Source organism: Centropristis striata, chromosome 20 (assembly GCF_030273125.1).
Source record: "Centropristis striata isolate RG_2023a ecotype Rhode Island chromosome 20, C.striata_1.0, whole genome shotgun sequence".
NCBI classification, from domain to species: Eukaryota; Metazoa; Chordata; class Actinopteri; order Perciformes; family Serranidae; genus Centropristis; species Centropristis striata.
In genome coordinates this window covers 4,078,912-4,102,441 of record NC_081536.1, presented here as the reverse complement: position 1 = coordinate 4,102,441, position 23,530 = coordinate 4,078,912, and the positions used below count along the sequence as shown (strand labels likewise).

General features: G+C 36.6%; 1 protein-coding gene across 3 annotated transcripts in view; it reads right to left on the bottom strand.

The window, feature by feature from the left end:
- Positions 1-755: 755 nt before the first annotated feature.
- The window catches only part of papolg (poly(A) polymerase gamma), a 28,725-nt gene continuing 5,950 nt past the window's right edge, over positions 756-23,530 (bottom strand). The window contains exons 7-25 of one of the 3 annotated variants that reach the window (XM_059323955.1): positions 23,179-23,232; positions 22,512-22,623; positions 22,162-22,251; positions 21,227-21,365; positions 19,727-19,799; positions 18,200-18,320; positions 17,996-18,080; positions 15,001-15,054; positions 14,783-14,902; positions 13,428-13,537; positions 11,386-11,507; positions 11,115-11,272; positions 10,352-10,452; positions 9,224-9,426; positions 8,673-8,753; positions 7,988-8,047; positions 7,000-7,103; positions 6,740-6,840; positions 756-3,073 (exon numbers count right to left, since the gene is read on the bottom strand). In XM_059323955.1, coding sequence (XP_059179938.1) covers positions 2,898-3,073; positions 6,740-6,840; positions 7,000-7,103; positions 7,988-8,047; positions 8,673-8,753; positions 9,224-9,426; positions 10,352-10,452; positions 11,115-11,272; positions 11,386-11,507; positions 13,428-13,537; positions 14,783-14,902; positions 15,001-15,054; positions 17,996-18,080; positions 18,200-18,320; positions 19,727-19,799; positions 21,227-21,365; positions 22,162-22,251; positions 22,512-22,623; positions 23,179-23,232 — 2,064 coding nt within the window. In that variant the 3' untranslated portion in view covers positions 756-2,897. Of the gene's footprint in view, positions 3,074-6,739; positions 6,841-6,999; positions 7,104-7,987; positions 8,048-8,672; positions 8,754-9,223; positions 9,427-10,351; positions 10,453-11,114; positions 11,273-11,385; positions 11,508-13,427; positions 13,538-14,782; positions 14,903-15,000; positions 15,055-17,995; positions 18,081-18,199; positions 18,321-19,072; positions 19,520-19,726; positions 19,800-21,226; positions 21,366-22,161; positions 22,252-22,511; positions 22,624-23,178; positions 23,233-23,530 lie in introns of those variants that run through there. The other 2 variants (XM_059323956.1, XM_059323957.1) reach the window with 2 other exon arrangements.

The following is a 23,530-nucleotide window of genomic DNA, read 5'->3' as shown; positions in this document are numbered from 1 at the left end:
ATTCATTTTTGAGCAGCGGCTCCGATGGAGAGTTGAACATATCAGCAAGAGATAAACAGATATTTTACTTGTGCCCACACTGCCCTGGGCCCTTTACACTGGTGTGTAAAAATGTTGCCAGAATGTAGAAAAATGTCATTTTCCTGGTGGAGGACACCCAGACACCCCATTAATGTGTGGTCACAATTTATGTCAGAAATATATATATATATATATATATATATAAAATAGACACAATATTGCTTTTCCATGAGCACCATGGAGGAAATCATGGTTCTCCCCCAACCCTGATGTTGATTTTTCACCCTCCTTTTTTAACGTTTTTTAAGAAGCCTGGGAACTTATCGAGTACTTTGTAAGACACATTTTTTTTCTCCCCACCACAAATTAACTGTATTGACATCATAATTTGATGCAGCACAGCAAAGAGCAAATTAATTTGTTGAAGTGTAAATAATCTATGTTATAAGGCTTTCCTGCATGTTAAAAACAAACCCTGTAATATGAAGAAAACGATTTAAAGATGATTTTTTTATTTTGCTGCCTTGCCAAATTCTGGTATTCTTGAACTACATATTAAACTTTATTTGAACATCATAATGATTTCTGCTGCCAAACCTATTTGGTGGATGACATCCATATAAACTGACACTATGAACAGGAACGACTTTATTCAGGAAAAAAGCAGAATGAGTGCAACAGCACGAAAATGTAAAAATAAACAGTGTGTAACAAAAAAAACACAGACACCAGCATAGTTTTTAGGGGTTTAATGGGTTTCGGTACGGATTCATTTAAAAGGAAGTGATAAACACATACAAAAATACCCTTTCAATACATTTTAGAAACAAACATCTAAATGACCTGTTTTTGTTAAATGTTTCCGAACAGCAAAACATGAGTCGTCTGAAACAGAGTGGTGCAGATTAAATTCAAGAGACCTACCTGCTATGAATGCTATTAAAAAAAAGATCACATGGTACAAATATGCAAATATAAATAAAGTGATAAGAAAACCCCCAATAATGAAGAATATGCCTTTTTGGAAAAACTGTTCTCTGTACATTTGGGGGGAAACTGATGCTGGAAAAAGAGCGCGTGTCCCTGTGTCTCTCTACCTGCTCTGAAGAAGAAGAAGAAGAAGAGGGTGCTTCGTCAGCATCATTTAGACTTTGTTGTATACATATATCTGTGCTGAAATCACTCGCTCGGTTTCAGACCGTAAAGATGGAAGGTTGGGGCCTAAGGCAGGAAAAAAAGTCGTCTCCTGACCCCCTAGCCCCCCCACCCGTGGCCTCAGGAGATGCCTTTTAAGAACCTCCACAGGAGGCGCAGAGGGTAAAACACCCAGAGGGAATTCTGTCTCTCTCCGACACAAACACAGCCACCTATGCATGCACGCTCACACACACAGTCAACCATATATGCATGCATACACATACAAACCAGCGGCAAAAAAAAGCTTCAAACCTTATTTTTTTTTCTCCACAAAGCACCAAAACTCATTCATGGACAAAAACAACCAGGCTTCATCAGCTTCACTAACAACAGACCACGGTGAACTGGCGGTGGGGGTCGGGGGGGCCGAACAGATTTTTTTTTTTTTGTGTTATTTTCGCCCTCCTGATGGACTAAGAGATTAATGTCAGACAATCACAGGTACGTACACAAAAACTGGATATTCAAACACTTCCTCGTGACCATCTACGCCTTTCAGCACTTGTGTGTGTGTGTCAACCAAAAAAAAAAAAACCTATCGGACATCTAGGGGCTTTTTAAACACAGCAGGAAAAGTAAGCAGAAAACTCATCAACCGTTTCTTTTTAATCCAAAGACGTACAATAGGCGTGACACTTTGACACTGAAGCTACTCTGAGCAGAAGGATTAGCGTGGCATTTCTGATATGGTTCTGTGCTAATCCTTCCCAGAGCTGAACAGTAACTTGTTGTCGTTAAGGATGATTTTCTTGCTCTTACCGGCACCTGAGAAGCGCTGATCTGATGATGTCACCGGGTGTCTATTATCACCTACACACTGCAAGTCCAATACCAACCTGGAGTCCTCTGGTGGTCCAAAGAGTTGAGGTTGTGATTTCCATCATATCCAAGAAGAAAACCCTCAATAAAGCCTCCCTGCAACTGTATCCAAACCTATACAGTGTTTACAAAAGAAAAAAAAATATCCAGGGCTGGAGACATTTTTTTTTTTGGACAAGCAATAGAGAAAAACCCAAAAAAAAAAATTACAATTTTTTAAACTTTTTTTTTTTTTTCCTTTTTAGATAAAACTACAATAGAATGGTCAAAAGACTAACAGTGATCTTTTGCTTTTTTTTTTTTTAAGACAAAAAAAGTTATGTACATCAACATTTACTGTACAGTATTCTGTTTGGGAGAAAAAAGAAAAAAGAAAAAGCAAAAGAAAAGAAATCAGCATACACTAAGAAGAGTGTGTAGCAAGTGTCGATAAAGGTTCTGGGGCTTTTTTTTCTTTTAAAACATGTTAACTGAAAAAAAAAAAAAAAAGAAAAGAAAAAGGGAAAATGACAAGAAGAACAGCTCATTTTCCATCTGTACTGTGTACATTTTTAAACAGTGAGGGAGAAGACGGGTAAAAAAACTGTCGCTTTAGTTCTCAGATGTCAGATATCTCCGTGACGGTTGGCTGTGTAGCGTGACAGACGGCGCTCACAACATCTGCTTTGACCAAATCACCTATCCACTGGCAAATCTGTCATCTCTAAAGATTTGAGGTGAGCTGTCCGTCCCGCTGCTGCTTCACACTTTGGGATTGACCGACCTGACCCTGTGTGAAGTCGTCTTCTCTGTGTTTTGACTTATCTTGGAAAAGCCCCAACTCTGTGTGTGTATGAACCCAGTCTGTGGTGGTTGTGTGTTCAGGCTATGTGGATTCTGGCCTTTTCTGTTTCTTTCAGCCTCTTGGCCTGCTCCTCCAGAGACGGGGAGTGGGACCTCTTGGCGGCCGCTCCGTTCAGCGGGTCGGCTCCTCGGCTCACTAACGTGGGGATGGAGCTGCCGACGGGAGGCACCGCGTGTTTGGATGCCATGTGTTCTACAGAGAGGAAAAGGGAAAACAGGAGTTGATGTCAAACAAACATGCATTACTACTGCAATTGCACTTTATAATGACTCCCCTTTTAGTAAGGACAGAAGAATATATATTTAATATTAATTTAAATTTTAGCTTAGCTGCTTATACTGTATTTACCAAACTGTAAATTTGCACATGTTTTTTGCACATGTATATTTGCACACATGTTTATTTATTTACACACCTATATATTTGCACACTTGCTGTAACTGTTATCTATGAGTAACAGCTACTAATGCACATGCACCATCCATTCCACTTCCTCTATACTAGGCTATGTATTGTGGGCTCATGTTCTGTATAGGTGGAATATGTATGTATACATACGTGTTGTGTTGTGTTGTGTTGTGTTGTGTTGTGTTGTGTTGTGTTGTGTTGTGTTGTGTTGTGTTGTGTTGTGTTGTGTTGTGTTGTGTTGTGTTGTGTTGTGTTGTGTTGTGTTGTGTTGTGTTGTGTTGTGTTGTGTTGTGTTGTGTTGTGTTGTGTGTATGTTGGCTGCTGGAACACCTGCAGCTGCTGGGAGGAATAAAGTATTTCTTACCTGGTTCATTACATACTGTCTATGCACTTTATGTGTTTTTATGCACACTGTTCATTGCACTTTATTTGTTTCATAGCACCAACATTTTTATACTGTATATTCATATTTATTCTGCACTGGAATTCTATTCTACTCCTTCTTTAGACACTTTATATTTTATTGTTTTTTTTATTGTATTTTTATATTTTATTGCTTGAAGTATGCCTAGGTTGTTCTTTTTACTTAATTGTGTTGTTATTGTCTCTGTGTGTAATGCTGCTGCTACACTGTAATTTCCCAGCTTTGGATAAATAAAGTATATCTATCTATCTATCCATCTTATCTTATCTTATCTTATTAAGGTTTAGGCTCCGTTTACATGATGACGGTCTGAACAGAAGATGCAAAAGTGGCGTCGCGTCTTCACTTTTTATTCCACATTTAGACGAGCATTTTCGGGAGGAAATCTGCTGCATACGGTGACGCAAAAGTGTGTGAAATTCGATTGTATGCAGCCAGGCGGCATCACTTAAAGCCATAGGAGCATCTTTGGGCATGTGGAAGTTTTCACCCATCCACCATCACTAGATCTCCCAGGTCTCGTCCAAAGCCGTCTGGCTCCTCCCACCAATCGCTGCATCCAGAATGTGATGGAGGTAATTCCAGATCCTTCTCTGTTCACTAATACTATCTGTACATATCCTGTACATTTGGTGGAAAGACTCCTGTAAGTTTATTAGAGCTGCCAGAGCAGCTTGAAGGTCCGACCATGGAAATAATCCCACGTTTGTTTATTTTCCTGTACTGGAGCATGTATGTGACGTAAACACATACGTGACGTGAGCAGATCACATCAGAGTTTTGCGTCTTGTCAGTGTAGACGACACGCTACGGAGGAGCGTATTCAACTTTTCCACTTTGGAGGCTGGTTTCAGATAAAATATTTTGTGGTTTTTACCCGCAAGCGTCCTCGTGTAAACGGAGCCTTAGATTTATTTTTTTGGCACAGTTAGAATCACATAAAATGACAAAGATAACAAATAGTGTAAAGTGCAGGGAGAGGCAGAAAACCCATATGGGCTTATTTAAAGCCTCCACCTAAAATGTCATATTTATAAGAAAGTAATAACAAACTGATAATAGAAAAAAACATTTATAACAACAAAAAATTATGACAATAACAAAAACAAAAATACCAACATGATATAAAAGTGCATTTGTGTGTGAATTAGAATTTTAAAACAGCAGTTAAATTGGCTTTTAGACATCTTTTGAAACATTTTAAACAAGTCTTTTAATGCTGTTTTATGGAAACTTTACAGACTGTTTTGAATGTTTTCAATTACCTACATAATCTATTTCTCCTAAAACCAGAAAGGCAATTATAAAACCCTTAAGAAAAAAACTTCTTAAAAGGTATTCCATAATTTGGTGCCTCTAAATTTTACAATAAATTGACTAACATTAGTCCACATAGTGGCATTTAGATCATAATCAGTGCAAGATTAGTGACTTTTCCATGTTAATCTGGTTGGATTTCATGGAAGCTTTAGGACAAGCTGCTAAAATGTTAAGATATCATTTAGACCAGGCATGTCCAAACATCCATGTGGCTGCAGGTTTTCCTTCCAACCAAACAGAAGCACAACATGCACGAGTAATTTAATCAGCTGATCTCAGGGTTCAAACAGCTGATCAGCCGAATCAGCTGTGTTCTTGATTGGTTGGAACAAAAATCTGCAGCAGCATGGCCCTTTAAGGCAGCTATTCTCAACCTTGGGGTCGGGACTCCAATTGGGGTCGCGAGATGATTTCTGGGGGTCGCCAAATCATTTTGGAAGTCAGCTCTGTCTCCACTGTGTTAAAGTGTTCATGTGTTTTAGTCTTTGTTCATTTTGTGTCTTTCTTTGGTCATTTTGTGTCTTTTTTTGGTCATTTTGTGGTCATTTTGTTTCTTTTTTGGGTCATTTTGTTTCCTTTCTTTGGTCATTGTGTGTCTTTTTTGGTCATTTTGTGTCTTTTTTGGTCATTTTGTGTCTTTTTTTGATCATTTTGTGGTCAATTTGTGTCTTTTTTGGTCATTTTGTTTCCTTTTTTTGGTCACTTTGTTTATTTTTTGGGTGATCTGAACTGTGCGTGTGAGATTGTGTTCAGTGAGCGGGGGTCACGGACAACATGCATGTTAAATTAGGGGTCGAGACTCAAAAAGGTTGAGAACTAATGGCTTAAGGAATAGTTTGGACATGCCTGATTTAGACAAAAAATGTTTTGTAAGATAGTTTACAGCAAATATTAATCTTGCACTCATTACTGCAGATGGATATAAAAGCAAGAAAAAAGCTGATTGAAATCAACATTTACTTAACACCACATGCTGGATGAATGTTGCTAATAGTATGCTACTCAAAGAAAAAAAACCTGTGTGATGTCCTGCATGTTTTCATGATTTGTTCCAGCTATTTTGTTGTGATTTTTATTTTTTTTTGTGGAATTGTGGACTCATTTAGTCAATGAATCAGAGACATGAAATGACCATACTGCTGCTCGCTAGTGAAACAGGTTATGCAGGTTTTAACAAGAAAAGTTATGTGATGAGCACCTACACTGAAAGAAAAAAAAAATATATTTTTTGGCCCTGTAATTATTATTTCAATCATCTATATAAATTCTACAAAGAAATATGAATTCAGTGCTTTTACTTTAAAATAGCAGTTTTTCATGTCGTGCATTACTTAGTGATTGTTTGTTATTATGTGTCCTCAGTTTTGTATGTAAATTGAATCATTCGTTCCAAGTAATATTCACTAAACCAGTTCACTGGCTTAATTAGTTGATATTTCCAAGTAAAATGTAATTGAGGGAAATCGATGAATCTGCAATTTACTTGTGTATTTTCATAAAAAAAAAAAAAGTGGTTCTATTAAATAAATATTACTTAGAAACAGCCTGAGTAGATTACAAGATTACAAACACTTTCTGTGGAAAAACTTGCCTAGCTTGTTTTAACTAAATGTCACTCCAATTTTTTCAGTGTAGATTCATTAATAATTAACTACTATTAACTGAAATTTGATTATTATCTAGAATAAGCAAATGAAGACACTCACTTGAGCCGATAACAGGAATGGACATGCCCTTTTCTTCACTGGCAGGAGGAGTGTCAGTGGTGAGGGTGCCCTCAAACACTGGGGGCTTGGGAGGTGTGATGCTGCATTAAATGGAAACAGACAAGCCAAGAAACACAGTTTAAAAAAAAAAAAACAACCAACAGCTGATGATGCTGGAAAATAGCTGAAGTAGGAGCATAAACACAAGAGCACTGCCAGGGTGCAAGAGATGTGTTTATTTTAGAATAGCTGAAGCTCACTTGTGGCGGTTGAGAGCCAGTTTAATGGAATTTTTCACGACGCGACAACTGTTGCTGGCTGGGAGAGGCGAGGAGGCGTCTGGCAGCTCCATGCTGGGAAGTCTCTGAGGGAGGAGACGCTCTCATTAGAACACATTCACTTTATTTTATATCATTTAAAACCTGCTTTAAAATACAACTGAATGATGCCCAACTGCTACAGACATTTATATTTATTTATTCATATTATATAATTATTTTTTGCCTCTATACCCCTCTGGATGTAGATAGTTAAACTGTATGTCTTTGGTTTTGTTTTTTCTTTACATATTCATATTATTAAAAAGGTAATGGACAATGAACATTTGGAACAAGAAGCTATTGATATAAAACCTTTGGCTCTGTACAATTTTGATACTAACAGCTGTAAATCCACTTGTATCTGTCAATTGTTGTGAAATTTCCTAATAAAAAGATAATAACAAAAAAAAAAAATAAAACCTGCTTTAATAGAAATCAAGTCCACCACATAGTAGAAGTAATTATCCAACATTCATTAAAATCAAACAGTCAAACACAATCAATTTAAAGTGACTAGACATTTTATTAAATTAAACCACATAACAGTATATTTAGTAGTGAAAGTGAACTCGGTATTGAGAAAATAAACTGTTGCTTATATAATTGCATCAATAATAATAATCCAATAATATATTTGACAACCTGAGTGTGACCGTTCTGGATAACAAGTACTTTTACTTTTGATACTTCAAGTGCATTTGATGCTGATATTTTTCTACTTTGAATACTTTTTCCACCTCTGATGTGTTGTACAGAAGAGGATTAGGGCCACGTGAAAAATGTATTTGTATTCTGACTTTATTACCAAGTGGTGTTAATGCTACACAGACAGAGTAAAAATAAAATTATATACAAATTGGATCTTCAGGACTAGTAAATGTTACATTTTCCAATTGTAATTGGAGACTGTTTTCAAAGTAGACGTTACCTGTGTTCTTGAGGTATCAATGGTTGGAATGGGCTTAGCCTTTGATCCAGAAAGTGGGGTCTAATGGTGAAGAGACAGAAGGTGACAAATAGTTAATTGTGTTTAGTCGGGGATTGAACAGCTAGTCGCCCCTTTTTAGACTGCGTTTCCCCAAAAAAATCCAGATATTCTGCCGTAAAGAGCTGTGCCGGACATTCATACTGAATATTTGTTTGTTTACAATCAGCAATCTTTTATACTTATACACTTAACCTATATTGTGTATATCTCTGCATATATTGAAATATATTTATTCATTGATGTTCATACTACTCCTATATGCAACAACTTATTAAACCTTTTTAACATGCTAAAATATATTTTTTTCCAATGTGCAATATCTGTAAAATGCAAAGTACTTCCAGTAAAACCAACAAACACAAAAAAGATATATTAATAATAATGAGAAATAGCAGAAATGTATGTATATAATGTGTATGTAATGTATTTATATGTCTTATTGTTTATATTCTGTCTTCTATATCTATGTATCTGTATCTTGAGCTGCTGTGACGATTACATTTCCCCACTGCGGGATAAATAAAGTCATATCTTGGTGCATTCAGATTGCAGGTGAAGACGTTACAGAGGCTTGAAATGTCTGAAAGGTAATAAAAACAGCCAGTAAATAGTAAATAACACCTACAATATTGGGTCCATCTCCATGTGGGGAGTCAGAGGATGGTGGATACGGCTCTTTAAATGTAGAGTCATCATTGGACACCACCTGCAGCAGAAACAGGACAGTGTTACAAACTAAAATCTGTCATTTAGTTTAAATATACAGTAAATATACAGTACAGGCCAAAAGTTTGGACACACCTTCTCATTCAATGCGTTTCCATTATTTTCATGACTATTGACATTGTAAATTCATCAAAACTATTAATGAACACATGTGGAATTATGTACTTACCAAAAAAAGTGTGAAATAACTGAAAACATGTCTTATATTCTAGTAAGCAAAGGGTGGTTACTTTGAGGAATCTAAAATACAAGACATGTTTTCAGTTATTTCACACTTTTTTATAATACATAAAGTGTAAATACACATAATTCCATATGTTCATTCATAGTTTTGATGCCTTCAGTGAGAATCTAGTCATGAAAATAAAGAAAAACGCATTGAATGAGAAGGTGTGTGTCCAAACTTTTTGGCCTGTACTGTACATGCACACTCCTGTCCCGCCTCTTCACCTCCGCCTCTTTGTGCCTCTTGGCCAGGTCCTCTTGTGTCGGCGAGTGTGGTCTCTTGGCAGGAGCTCCGTTGACGGAGTCCTCCAGGCCGTTGGGCTCCTCTTTGGGGCTGCTGGCGGCGTTGGGCTGCACCTCCACGCTCGGCACGGGGGAGACAGAACTGCTGGCTGGTGGGGAAGCAGGCTTCGCTTTAACCACGGGCTCTGTAGAGTTAGAGAGACAGACATGAAGGAGTTAGATCAGGATGATTTATCCAGGACTTAGCTAAGGAGCGTCTAAGATGGTAGATTTAATAAACTATTTATTTAGTCTCATTGATGTTGTAGTCTACAGTCATGGAAAACATCATTTTTTATTTTTTTGAATTTTTTTTTTTAGTTTTTTTTTACATTATTGTTTATTTTTGCATGAAACAATTCATTGAATAAGCAAACAATTAAAAATGAATATCTTATTTACTTATTTATTCTTTTGGCATTGCCTCTTGTAAAAAAAAAAATGCATAAATGTGGCAGGATGAATTGAATATGTGATGAAGCTGTTAATATTTGTAATTTCATAACCTGCAATAAAGTAATAAAAAAAAAATTAATTGTTTATTTTAATGCCTGGTACAACTAAAGGTACATTTGTTTGGACAAATATAATGATAACAACAAAAATAGCTCATAAGAGTTTAATTTAAGAGCTGATATCTAGACATTTTACATGGTTTTCTTGTTAATGATTTTGGTTATTATCAAGAAAACCATGGAAAATGTCTAGATATCAGCTCTGAAATTAAACTCTTATGAGCCATTTTTGTTGTTATCAATATATTTGTTTAGTCTTTAGTTGTACCAGGCATTAAAATGAACAAGAAATTGAAGAAAAAAGGTGGTCTAATATTTTTTTCCATGACTGTATATCAGATATACTCATTCAATCAGACTACAGGTCAGAATAGTGTACTCTAGATTTAGATACTTGGTGTTTACCATTATGTTGGCTAGTTAAAAAAAGACTGTTGATTACTGATAAGACTCTGTATGCAATAATTAAATATTGAACAACCTATCCCAGAGAGAAAAATTACTTCTCTCAACTTAGGACAATTTCAGTGTGATAATCACTGGAAAACAGACTCACGAGAGCCAATGACGGGGATGGACATGCCTTGTTCTGTAGCAGCGGCTGCAGCGCTGGGTGCTGGAGGACTCTCCAGGAAAAGCTGCTTGGGTGGGCTGACGCTGCAAAACACCAAAAGAAAAAGCATTCCCTCAGCATCGTATACTTTATGTAAACAAAACTAAATTTATGCTATTCTCTAGGACCAGAAATATTACACAGAATAACCTGCATTTACAAACCAAAAATGGTTCAGACATAGAAGTGGTTACAGAATATAAACATCTTGGAATCTGGCTTGATGACAAATTCAATTTTTAAATGAACTTTGCCATTAAGATGAGACAAATAACTGGCTTCTTATACAGGAATAAAAACAGCTTCCCGTTAACATGAGGCTAATGATATGTTTTTTTAAAAAAAAGGTACAAAGATTTTTTTAAAAACAGATTAAAAACCTATCTTTTCTCTACAGCATTTGGTTGAATTGTGTGCATGTGTGGTTGTGGGAGTGGGTGCACATGTGTGAGTAAGTAAGTGTATATGTGGTGAATATGGAATAGCTTGTCTACCTGCACTCTTCAGTTAATTTGTAATCGATTTTTGTTTGATTTTTCTGTGTTTTTTGTTGTTGTTTTTTTTAAAACTGTAATTATGTGTATTGTGAAGCACATTGAGTCTGCCTTGTGCATGAAATGCGCTCTATAAATAAAGTTGAATTGAATTGAATTGAAAAGATACAACTGAACGTGAACTGCCCTATAAATGTGGAGGTGTATCATACCCATCATCTGTGTCAGAGGCAGGTTTGCAGGTCTTGGTGGGTGGGGAGCTAAAGGGAGTCCCTGAGTCTGTGTCTCTGGAGCTGTCCAGGTGGCTGCTGTCCAGAGAGATCCGCTTAGAGCTTCCCCCGTTAGAGCTACGGTTTAACTCAGCTATGCTCTGCAGAAGAAAAAAAAACAATGGACAAAGAGGAAAAATATTCAGTTATTAAGCATGAAATGTTTTTAAATGATAAGGACTTGGGTCCCAGCGTGCACAGGGAGATATCTCACCCTCTTCTTCTTCTGCACCAGTTCAGGAGGAAGGTACTGATGGAGCTGCTTCTTCTTCACATGCGTCGCTTCGATCTTCATCCCGTCCTTCAGCATGTTGATGTTGTTGGCTTGTCTGTACACTGCAGACAACAATAAGGCATGGTGAGGTTCATTGGCTGTTGACATGAATGTGTAAACATCTTTTACTTTCTTCTCAACCATCGTCCAACCGATTGCTGGTTATTCTTACATTCTGATATTTTGGAACTTGAACTTTTGACTACACTGATAATTGTTTTCAGTCATTATCATGTTATGTTTTATGGTATACTAACATTTGCATTTTTAAACCTGCAACTGTTTGTTCCGTCTGTTCCTGAAGAGAAAGTGAAGTCTCTGCTGCTTTGCACATATGGTACATTGTATTTTTATCCTGCGTAAATTAAACTTCATTAGGTATTTTATTCTGGTTTTTTTTAGGAAACCATGTTGTATGTCTATTGTCTGACTTTATGAACCAGGATGGGTCATTAGGGACCACAATGGAAATAAGCCTTTGGGCTTTATTGTGTCATCCCTGACTATTTTTTATCTATTTATATTACGTATGACACAGGTTGCTGTTTCATATTTTTTATATCAAGAATGGTCAAATAAAATCAATCAATCAATCAATGTGCTAAGGTTATTCCTGCAGGTTGCCTTTGCAAACCATTTTCATACAGACACTTCTGTTAAAGATCTTTACATGTTAAACATCTCACAATATTCATACCAGTTAGGAGTAGATTTCAATTTACCAAAAAAATAAATAAAAAAAATCTGATTTGTTCCTAATTAGGGATGCACATTATTCCAAATCTTTTTTTATAGCAGCACTGTTACTTTGACTCTGACATCACTTTCGGAGTGGTACTTTTATAAAATCCCTTTTCACAAAAAGAAATGTAAACAATACGGTACAAATCTTTATTTTCCCGCTCATTTTCACCTCTGCAACACATGCTGTATTCACGCATCTCAAAAAACAACTCACACAAGCCCCAAATATGTGTAATGTAGTGATTTTCCTGCATGTCTCTACGACGTGCAACATCACAAACAATCACCAGCATAATTAGATCTTGGTAGAAGCATGTTGCATGCTTAATATCTCACTGAGCTCATGAGATTAACTTCTTTGGTCCTGAACTTGGTATTTAATGACAAAAGGCATATTGTCGATACGAAATAGAATGAAAGCAATGTGGTATTAGCCCTATTCTGAGTAACAAAAGGAAATATTTGGACATATCAGAGAAGGTGTGTGTGTATTTTCCTTCTAGCCAAAAAAAAGTTAAATTTCATGAGATTAGAAGACCGTGGCAACATTTGAGACTGTTAGTCAAGAAAGCAAACCAATACAAGTTGTTTCTGAATACATTAATTTAATGTGAGAAAACAAATGAAGATAATCTTAATCGCAATTTTATATGCTTTCAGTCTATCAGTACAATGGAAAATGTTCTGTGCTGTAGCCTATTCTAAGTTAAATGTTTGACTAAGTTGTTCCAGGACCATCATCGATATTTATTGATATATATATATATATTTTTATTACTTTATTGCAGCTTATGAAATTACAAATATTAACAGCTTCATCACATATTCAATTCATCCTGCCACATTTATGCATTTTTTTTTACAAGAGGCAATGCCAAAAGAATAAATAAATAAGTAAATAAGATATTCATTTTTAATTGTTTGCTTATTCAATGAATTGTTTCATTAACCCATTGAAGCCTGTAAAGTGTTTACGTCGTTTTGTAGTATTTGTATAAGCTCTCAAATACTTTTTGAATTTCATTTCTATCTGCTACAGAGGCTGAAAAATCTATTATTTAGTAGAAGAGTTCACACTTTTTTTCTCCAGAATTTCCAGAAAATTAGAAGCTTATTTTAAAATCGCCCAGCGATTTTTCAGGCCTCAATGGGTTAAGGAAAAGAAAGAGAAGAAGAAAAAGAAAAAAACAAACCAAAAAAAAACAAAAAAATGTATTTATTGACATGTTGGGACCTACCGGTGTCTGTGAAGGACTGGATGTCATACGTCAGGTCGATGTTCACACTTTCTGCATTCTCCACTTTCTTAAAGATGATCCCGATGAACCACATGGACACAAAGTCGTTTCTGTTCCAGGAGCACACAAAGACCAACGGTTAGTCATGTTTCTTTCATGCTGATCCCAGACCACAGTACTGAACATGCTTGTGACGCTGGAGCGAATCAATGTGCTAGGAAAGCATACGCACTTACTCTAAAAGCTGCATTCAACTAATGCTGTGTGTCTGATTAATAACCAGTGGCAAGACCTGATTCATTAAAGACTTCAGACTTATTCACACATCATGAGTCACAAACATGTTCCAATTACTCAAGGACAAAATCAAAAGCTGTTTTGATTAACAGGATTTGCCTTCACTAATCCAAAACTTTCTCAGCATGCTGTCTGTATTTAGAGATATGTGTATAGTATAGTATAGTATAAATTGTTTATAGTATATGTATATATATAATTATTTATAATATTTGTATGTGACTATATCGATTATTCATATTTGTATATACTGACCCGTTAAGGCAGTAGTTCTCAACCTTTTTAAGTCGCGACCCCCAATTTAACATGCATATTGTCCGCGACCCCCACTCACTGAACAGAATCTCACACACACAGTTCAGATCACCCAAAAAAAGGAACAAAATGACCAAAAAAAGGAAACAAAATGACCAAAAAGACACAAATTGACCACAAAATGATCAAAAAGACACAAAATGAGCAAAAAAGACACAAAATGACCAGAAAAGACACAAAAATGACCAATAAAAGACACAAAATGACCAAAAAAGACACAAAATGACCAAAAAAAGACACAAAATGACCAAAAAAAGACACAAAATTACCCAAAAAAGAAACAAAATGACCAAAAAAAAAGACACAAAATGACTAAAAAAAAGACACAAAATGACCAAAAAAAGGAAACAAAACGACCAAAAAAGACACAAAATGACCAAAAAAAGACAAAGTGACCAAAAAGACTAAAACACATGAACACTTTAACACAGTGGAGACAGAGCTGACTTCCAAAATGATTTGGCGACCCCCAGAAATGATCTCGCGACTCCAATTGGGGTCCCGACCCCAAGGTTGAGAATAGCTGCGTTAAGGGGTAGGACTAGATACGTTTTTTTTACTTCTTCCTACCCCCTTTCGAGCTTGCAGAAAGTGTCTGTTTTTTTTCATTTTTTTTGCTTTTTTGTTTTGTTTTTTATTTATTCATCTATTAATATTTAAACTTGTTTTTTTTTTTTATTGGCTGCATGTTCGAAATAAAGACAATCAATCAATCAATCAATCAGAGATAAAACTGAACTCACTCGTTGCGGTTCTCCTTGGACCCCGGGAATGACTGGGGGTTGACGTGAGCCAGGGTGATGTACTCGTTCCTCTCCAGGTTTCCCACCAGAACGCGGATCTTTGACTCCACCAGACCGATCCTGAGGAAGACATCAGGATTTATTCACAGAGGTGTCACAGAGTAACTTATCTTCACAGTACTGCAGTAAAGTTTCACTCAGTACCGACTGAAACTTACCATTCTAGGTGGTTTTCTTCTGTAGAGGCACTGGCAGTCAGAACGATGTAATGCCTGCAGCACAGAGCAGAAAATCAGCCAAGATGTTGAGAAGCTAAACACAACAGACTCTTTCCATGACTCATCAAATGTGTATACAGCGACTAGCAGCATTGTGAGTATTTATGATGAAAAGCAGCTCCAAGACAATACAAATGCATGATAACCTCCCTCTATACCAGGGGTCAGCAACTTTTACTCACAGAAGTGCCACTGTTGCCCTAAATAGAGAAAAAATGTCTGAATGGAGCCCCAAACCTTAATTTGAGCATTAAAGTGTAAACTAAACAGGCTACCAGCATTATCAATAGGTCATATTGAGCATTTATTAATATGATTTTGTCAGAATGTCAGCGAGATGCAAATGAGGGGCTGGACATTGAAGAAAAATCTCTAGAGAAACTCAAAACTAGACTTCATGCTGGCCAAATTCAGAGGTTAAGGCACCAGGCCGGAGACTTTAGTAAACTATGAAGCATATTTTAGTTGACATTTTTTATATGCTGTAAATAAGCTGCACAAATTTACAATTGAAGAATACAAATTATACATTGTAAATGAAAATTTAAATGCAAAGAAACACTTTTTTTCTAATAAATGTCATTTTGAGATCATCAGCATTGGCCAGTGGCTTTATAAAAAAAAATGTCTAGAGACACATCAGCAGGTCGCTTGTCTGTGTGGCTGTAGAATTAAGTTTGAAAACACCACGTGAGGCCACTTCACTAACATAGCTTTATTATTAGTTATGCAGGTTTACAAATTTTCACACTCAGAAACGAAGATGCTGCCGCCATCAGCCATTAAATACTGTTGTCAAGTGCAATAAAGCTCCATTTCCCGCCCATTCATAAGGGTTTATTTAATAATTTTTCAAAGTTTTTTTTTTTGATTACCTGTAAACACTTATGTAGTTTATGCATTTTTCTAAATTAGGAATAAGCACACTGCATACAGCATGCAGATCGACTTATACAAACAAACAATACAGACAATAATCAATGTAATAATTAATGTTCAATTCCTGTGTTTCTTATCAGATGCAAAAAAAGAAATAAAATTGGGGATAAACCCCTATCCGTTGACCAGTACTTCACACTGTGATCATCACAGCTCTTGGATTCAATGTGCTCCACAGTGGAAAATGAACAACAACCAATCACAAGAGTGCTCAGGTAACGTGGCTCCAGTGTTGAAACAGCAGCACCAACAGAACATGGCAGAAAACTCAGTTGTGGTACTTGTGTGGGAGGAACTTTCATAAACAAAATGAGTCGACCAAACTCTACTGACCACAGCAGAATGAGTCAAACCTGCCCAGACTCAAAAAGTGAAAACAATAAGTTGGTCGGAAAAAAAACATACTGGCATCATCCGGTTTAAGTTTCAATTGCACGAATACCTATAGGCCTGCCAACACTGTTAATGTCACACAACAGCAACATATTTCCACATAACTTTACATAATGCTAAACTACTTTCACAAAGAAATACAAACAACCTGCATGTTAAAAAAACAGCTCTGTTTTATTCAAGGGCTGGGCGATATGGACCACAACTCATATCCTGGTATTTTTAGGCGGAATATATATATATATACATACACACACACACACACACATACATATACAGTACAGGCCAAAAGTTTGGACACACACCTTCTCATTCAATGTGTTTTCTTTATTTTCATGACTATTTACATTGTAGATTCATCAAAACTATAAATTAACACATATGGAATTATGTACTTAACAAAAAAAGTGTGAAATAACTGAAAACATGTCTTGTATTTTAGATTCCTCAAAGTAACCACCCTTTGCTTACTAGAATATAAGACATGTTTTCAGTTATTTCACACTTTTTTGTGAAGTACATAATTCCACATGTGTTCATTAATAGTTTTGATGAATCTACAATGTAAATAGTCATGAAAATAAAGGAAACGCATTGAATGAGAAGGTGTGTCCAAACTTTTGGCCTGTACTGTATATATAGGTATTTTAAACAAAATGTGCAATGTGTTTAGTGCTAACTCAACGTCACAAGAAATCAGCTTCAAATTCAAAACCTTCCACCTTTTGAAGCAATTTCAGATTCAGATGCTCATCTGAAATTCAAAATACCTCCAAATTACAGTACCACTGTTTTTTCTCTCCTTAGGAACTGCTAGTGTGCATAGAGGAGCAAACATAGTGGTCATAAGTTAAGGCAACATCAAAAGATGTAATATAATGGTATGGCGGTATTGTCTCAACCAAGGTTATAATAGTTTTGGATTTTTCATTAGTTTTAGTTTTAATTTCGTTGTGAATTTTTGTTTTCAAATTCAGTTAGTTTTAGTAAGTTTTTAGAGTGAGTTTTCTAGTTTTAGTTTATTTTTTATTTTTTGAAAATGCTTAGTTTTAGTTTAGTTTTTATTAGTTTTTGTTTTTTTGTTATGGGTATGTGTTGGGTGCCAGATTCAAAGAGGTCATAATAAATTTTGCCTTTATTTCCTTTGGTTTATCATCTCAGCCCCAATAAGGTTATTAACTCTTACAGTTCTGGATGTTTTGAATTTTGGTTCTAGTGTAAACACCCCAGTCTCAGTAAACATATTTATCATGTGTTGCATGTTCAAATAGAAACACTGAATTATGAATGAAAAAAGTTGACAAAAACTAAAACTAAGGACATTTTCACTATAATTTTAGTTAGTTTTGTAACCACGCAATACAGTTTCAGTTAGTTATCGTTTTTTTAAAAACTCTAGTTTTTATTTTTATTTCAGTTAACGAAAATCTTTTTTCAATTTGAGTTTTCGTTATTTCGTTAGTTTTCGTTAACTATAATAACCTTGGTCTCAACTACATATCTCTTTCTAAAATATATCGGTATAACTCGTAATACCCACAACCCGCCCAGCCCTATTTTATTCAACAAATAAATTGTTCCATCCATCAATCCTTACACTTACTTGTACTTTTGGAAAAAGTTGGGTGGCTCAAAGAGTTTGGACCATTCTGCTTTTCCCTGAAGAATCTCATCTGTGACGCTGAGACCTGTTCATGTGAGACAAAGACATATCAGGCATAGGAATTTAACAGGTTTTGCAACTCAGGAGGAACAGAAACCTACAGTTTCCACTCCATTACAAAAGTTAAACTTTGTGTTGCATTACCGTATTTGAACTCCTCGCTCATGATGGTGCGTGTTGACGTGGAGACGTTGTAGGTGGAGTTCTGCTGGGGATAGGCAGGGGTGATGATGGGCATCAGGTGGTATCTGTCCGATGGGTTCACCTGAAAACACGGCACAGGGACCAAGATTGTTTTTTTTCGCTGCAGGAATCACAACCTTCACCAACACTCCACCCACAAGGCAACATCACACCCACACACTGAAAGCCATCATAACAACCAAAGGGCACATATCCCACGCACACACGGTACATCCCAATCCACCTAACTTTATTCAGGTTTCCCTCATTTGCATTTGTTCCTCTCAGGTAACAAAGCATCACGTGAAGGCTGCACGGCTCCATCACCACAGAGATTTACTCCCTTCGCTTTCAGTAGAATTTAGAAAGATGTGCCGCACGATCCAAAATTCACCATTTAATTTTAATATTCCCCAGTGCGCCAAAACACAGTTTAAAATATCACATGCACAATGAGAGTTTATATCAACTGCTTGACAAAACATGCATAAGCTATCTAAACTGTGTACAGGTCAAGCTTATAGCATGCTTTGTTAATCTGTTTTATATCAGATGCCAGCCTTTTGATAACTATGACCATGTTTTTAAAAAAAAGGGAACTATATGAGGATAAAACCTTACCAAAGTTTTTTTTAATTTTTTTTTTTACAGAATATTCTGAAGAGCAGTTGGACACCAACTTCACACGACTATTAAGTGATTTCTGCCAGCAGCTAAGCCTTTATCATGCATTGTTGTGTTCCTGCATTACATTTTCTCTGTTAGTTGTCTACATTATGAACATGTCCTATTGTAAAAAATAACCTAAACATTTGGGAAATTATAAAATTTTATTTGGAAACGACACCAATAGATAATTAAAATGTGTTTATTGCTGAAGGGACACAACAAACATGACACAGCAGTTACAGCAGCTGGAATGTTTTCAATTAAAGGCTATAGACCAATTAGTTCGGTGTTAAGTTAATTGATGGTATTGTTATGAAAAACAGTAAAAGTGAAAAAACAAATATCAAAGTCCAGACCAGGGAATGAAGAATCAAATGGGTAGCCTGGAAGAAGAGTGAGTAAAGGTGTCCTTTACAATATTTACTGTCATTCAGCTGCCCACACACGCTTTTTGACTGTAGTGTTGTAACTGTGGGATTTAAATTCAAATGCCAGATCTGTTTTTGCATTTTTACTGAGGGGGTGTATATGTCTGATAAAAGACGTCCACGTAGGAAGTCTTCCTTGCTCCAAGCTGCTGTGGGAAGCCTCCTCGGGGCAGAGTAAAGACAACTGGAACTCATGATAGAGGACCCGATCAATTTTCCGGGTCACGTGAGGACAGAGGAACGAGGAGACATGAAATAAGAGAAAATAAATGAACCTACACTCTGTTCTTCAAACACCAACAAACTCAACATTTAGCAAAGCAACTCTGTCCAGATGGAGGCATAACAACATCATTAACACATGGAAATAAAACACCGGGGTCATACTCACTCTAGGATCCCACACAGGTAGATTCAGATTACTGTCCTCAGGCTGTTTCAATAGCACAGGATTTGGCCACTCCCTGTATGATGGAGATGACAGAGGCGGTGAAATACTGCCATCAAGTGGAACGGGACACACATGATGTTGTTTGAATTGCAAGCTAAATACAAATACATTTACATTTAGTCATTTAGCAGACGCTTTTATCCAGAGCGACTTACAGGAAGAGTAAAATTAAACAATCAAGGTATAGTGCAATAATAATTAGTGCATCAATAAGTGCAAGTGACAATTCTTTAACCCATTGAAGCCTGGAAAGCGGATATGTCGTTTTGTAGTATTTGTATAAGCTCTCAAATAGCTTTTTGAATTTCATTTCTATCTGCTACAGAGGCTGAAAAATCTATTATTTAGTAGAAGAGTTGACACTTTTTCCCCCAGAATTTTTCCAGAATTTCCAGAAAATTAGAGGCTTATTTTAAAATCGCCCAGCGATTTTTCAGGCCTCAATGGGTTAAGGAGTAGAATTATCGTGTGGTGCTAGGAAGAAGATGCTCTCTGAAGGTCTTCAGGATTTTTTTTTTTTTTTTTTTTTTTAAAAAGGTAGAGAGGGACGCTCCTGCTCTGGTTGGAACTGGTAGTGTGTTCCACCAGCGGGGAACAAGAAATGCAAAGAGTCTGGATTGCGTTGGACCAACGGGGGGCAGAGCCAGGCGCCGTTCATTGGAAGAGCGCAACGGTCGTGAGGTAGCATACACTACCGGTCAAAAGTTTTAGAACACCCCAATTTTTGCATTTTTTATTGAAATTCAAGCAGTTCAAGTCAAATGAACAGCTTGAAAGGGTCCAAAGGTAAGTGGTGAACTGCCAGAGGTAAATAAAAAAAGGTAAGCTTAACCAAAACTGAAAAATAATGTACATTTCAGAATTATACAAGTAGGCCTTTTTCAGGGAACAAGAAATGGGTTAACAACTTAACTCTATGGAGTCTTGGGCTGTTTTGTCCATTTTTTAATTCTTTTCATGTCTTTGTAAGTCATTTTGTGTCTTTTTTAAGTCATTTTGTGTCTTTTTTTAGTCCTTTAGTTCAACATAAAATGTGATTTTGAATCTTTTTTTTATTTTCAAAACACTATCATGCTCAATAAAGAATGTTAAATGTTGCAAATGTGCATTAATTTCAGAGTAGACTGAGACATTAAACTGCATCATTTTCAATTAAATTCTGGAAAAGTGTTCTAAAACTTTTGACCAGTAGTGTATGTCTGAATCAGGGCGTTCAGGTAGGTAGGAGCAGTACCGGAGACAACTTTGTAGACCGTTAGAGATTTGAATTTGATGCTTTGGGCTGCAACAGGTAGCCAGTGGAGCTCAATGAGCAGCGGTGTGACATGTGATCTTTGTGGCTGGTTGTAGACCAGGCGCGCCGCCGCGTTCTGGATCATCTGAAACGGTTTTATTGTGCAGGCTGGCAGGCCTGTCAGGAGGGCGTTATTAAATACTCACCATTTGGAAAACACCAAAAAGAACTTGTGGACCAGTGTAGCAGCCACAGCGTTCGGGTAGAGCTGGCAGGTCCTGGCCACCAACATGGCCCATGACACTCCACCCAGGAACCCCAGCATGTTGGAGTAGATGCCACGGCCTGCAGGCAGACAGTAATAAAATTAGACCTCTTTAAAAATATCTGTGTTAACCAAAACATGAGCAACTCGTCAGTTTGTCAAGGATACACCAACCAGGACAACACCTGTCGGAGGTCAATATCTTTTACACACAAATTTGTTGCCGTCACTTTTTAACCCATAAGAACCCACGGTGACACCCATGTAACGAACACTTTAAATATTCTATAACAGGGGTCTCAAACTCAAATTACCTGGGGGCCGCTGGAGGCAGTATCAAAATGACCAAAAAATCTAAATTACTTAAAAAAGACACAAAAAAGACAGACAAAATGACTTAAAAAGACACAAAATGACCAAAAAAGACACAAAATTACTAAAAAAAAAAGGACACAAAATGACAGAAAAAAACTAAATTACTTAAAAAAGACACAAAAAAAAGACACAAAATTACTAAAAAAAGAGACACAAAATGACCAAAAAAAAGACACAAAATGACTGAAAAAACACAAAATTACTTAAAAAAAGACACAAAATGACCAAAAAAAGACACAAAATTACAGAATAAAACTAAATTACTTAAAAAAGACACAAAAACCAACAAAATTACAAAAAAAAAAGACACAGAATGACCAAAAAAACCCCACATCATAAATATGTTCTGCGTGGTTCACTTGGTCTGTGATATATCCCCCATAACTTTCCTTTATGGTTAACTGGGTCTGGGTTCTTATGGGTTAAGAGCATTTATATATTTGATACATTAGCTCATAAATTGTGACAACTACTGAATATGGTAGATTTGAATCCACTTACGTTTTGCCCACAGTTTGATGGCTCTCAGTGTCAGTCTGAAGTTTTCTTTGTTTGGCACCAGGTACAGAATTTCATCCGTCACTCGACAGCCTGCAAGATAAAACATGAGAAACCTAAACACCTACAGTCAATCTGCACATTACTACTTCAACAGTTTCTTAGGGTTTAGATTGAAAAACTTCTAGATTCATATACCTACCACAACTAGCTGCAGCAAATGTGAAGCACTATACGTTTATTCTACTCTTGTACTATTCTATCTCCCACCAGCTTTAGCATCAGGCCTCAAGTCAATATCATCCCTTCATTCGCTGTATGAATACAAGCCAATAAAAGGCCATATATCGTACCGTTCAGGCTGCGGATACACCGAATGTCCAAGTTTCTCAGGATGGAGTCTCCTCTTAGGTCCAAGTTGTCTGGAATGGACTGTAAGGCCAGTCTGGCAAAAAGCAGATCAATCTGCACAGAGAGAATCAGAAAACGGACACATTTTCACTGCCGGACACATCACAGCTCTACTTACAGACTCGCTCTTTACTGGTTTTCCCAATGGCAAAAGTTGTGGATAGTACCTACAATATTTACTTTTTACGTGATTGTTTAAACACGAATGTTACTAATATTTAAGCCAACATGATGCCATGAAAACAGCATGAATTTTCCAAATAAAATACAAGACTTGGGCACAGTGCTTAAGTATTTTTTCACAGGTCCTGAGTTGAAATATCATGAAAAAAAAACAATGCTGAAATTAACATAAGGTCCCAACCATTTGGGAACTGGATTGGCAGTATATTGCTGCCTTCTTGAAATAACAATATTGTTTTGTGACAACTTATTTTTGGCAGCAAGCTGAGCCGATAAAAACAAGTTAGAGTTAAAACACTGAACACCACTGATTAGTTTAATTTAATTGTCACTAGTGTGACATGGAACACACTGTGTAAACCCGCCATTTTTTTAACATGACAATAACGACAACACACACATCACCTGGATCTCAAAGTAACTTACCTCTATTCCATCAAATTTGAATTTTATCACTGGTACAAAGGCGTCCTCGACAGCCTGGATAAAGAACCGAAAGAGACAATATCACCAACACATCCCAAAACAAGGCCAAGTCAGGAAGCTGGCTGACATTATAATGAACAGGTGAGAATCAAAGTCAAGAACACAGAGCTTCTACTCTTTGTGAATGTCACAACAATGCTTTGAAAATGTTTTCAGACAGCTGTTGACAGATTTCACTGACAGTAGGCTTGAATTCAGAAAACATGAGCATAGTGTAGAATGTGAGTGTCACCTATGGATGTGTTTGGAGACCAAGGTTTTAATATTCAAGTTAATCTTAATCATCATCATC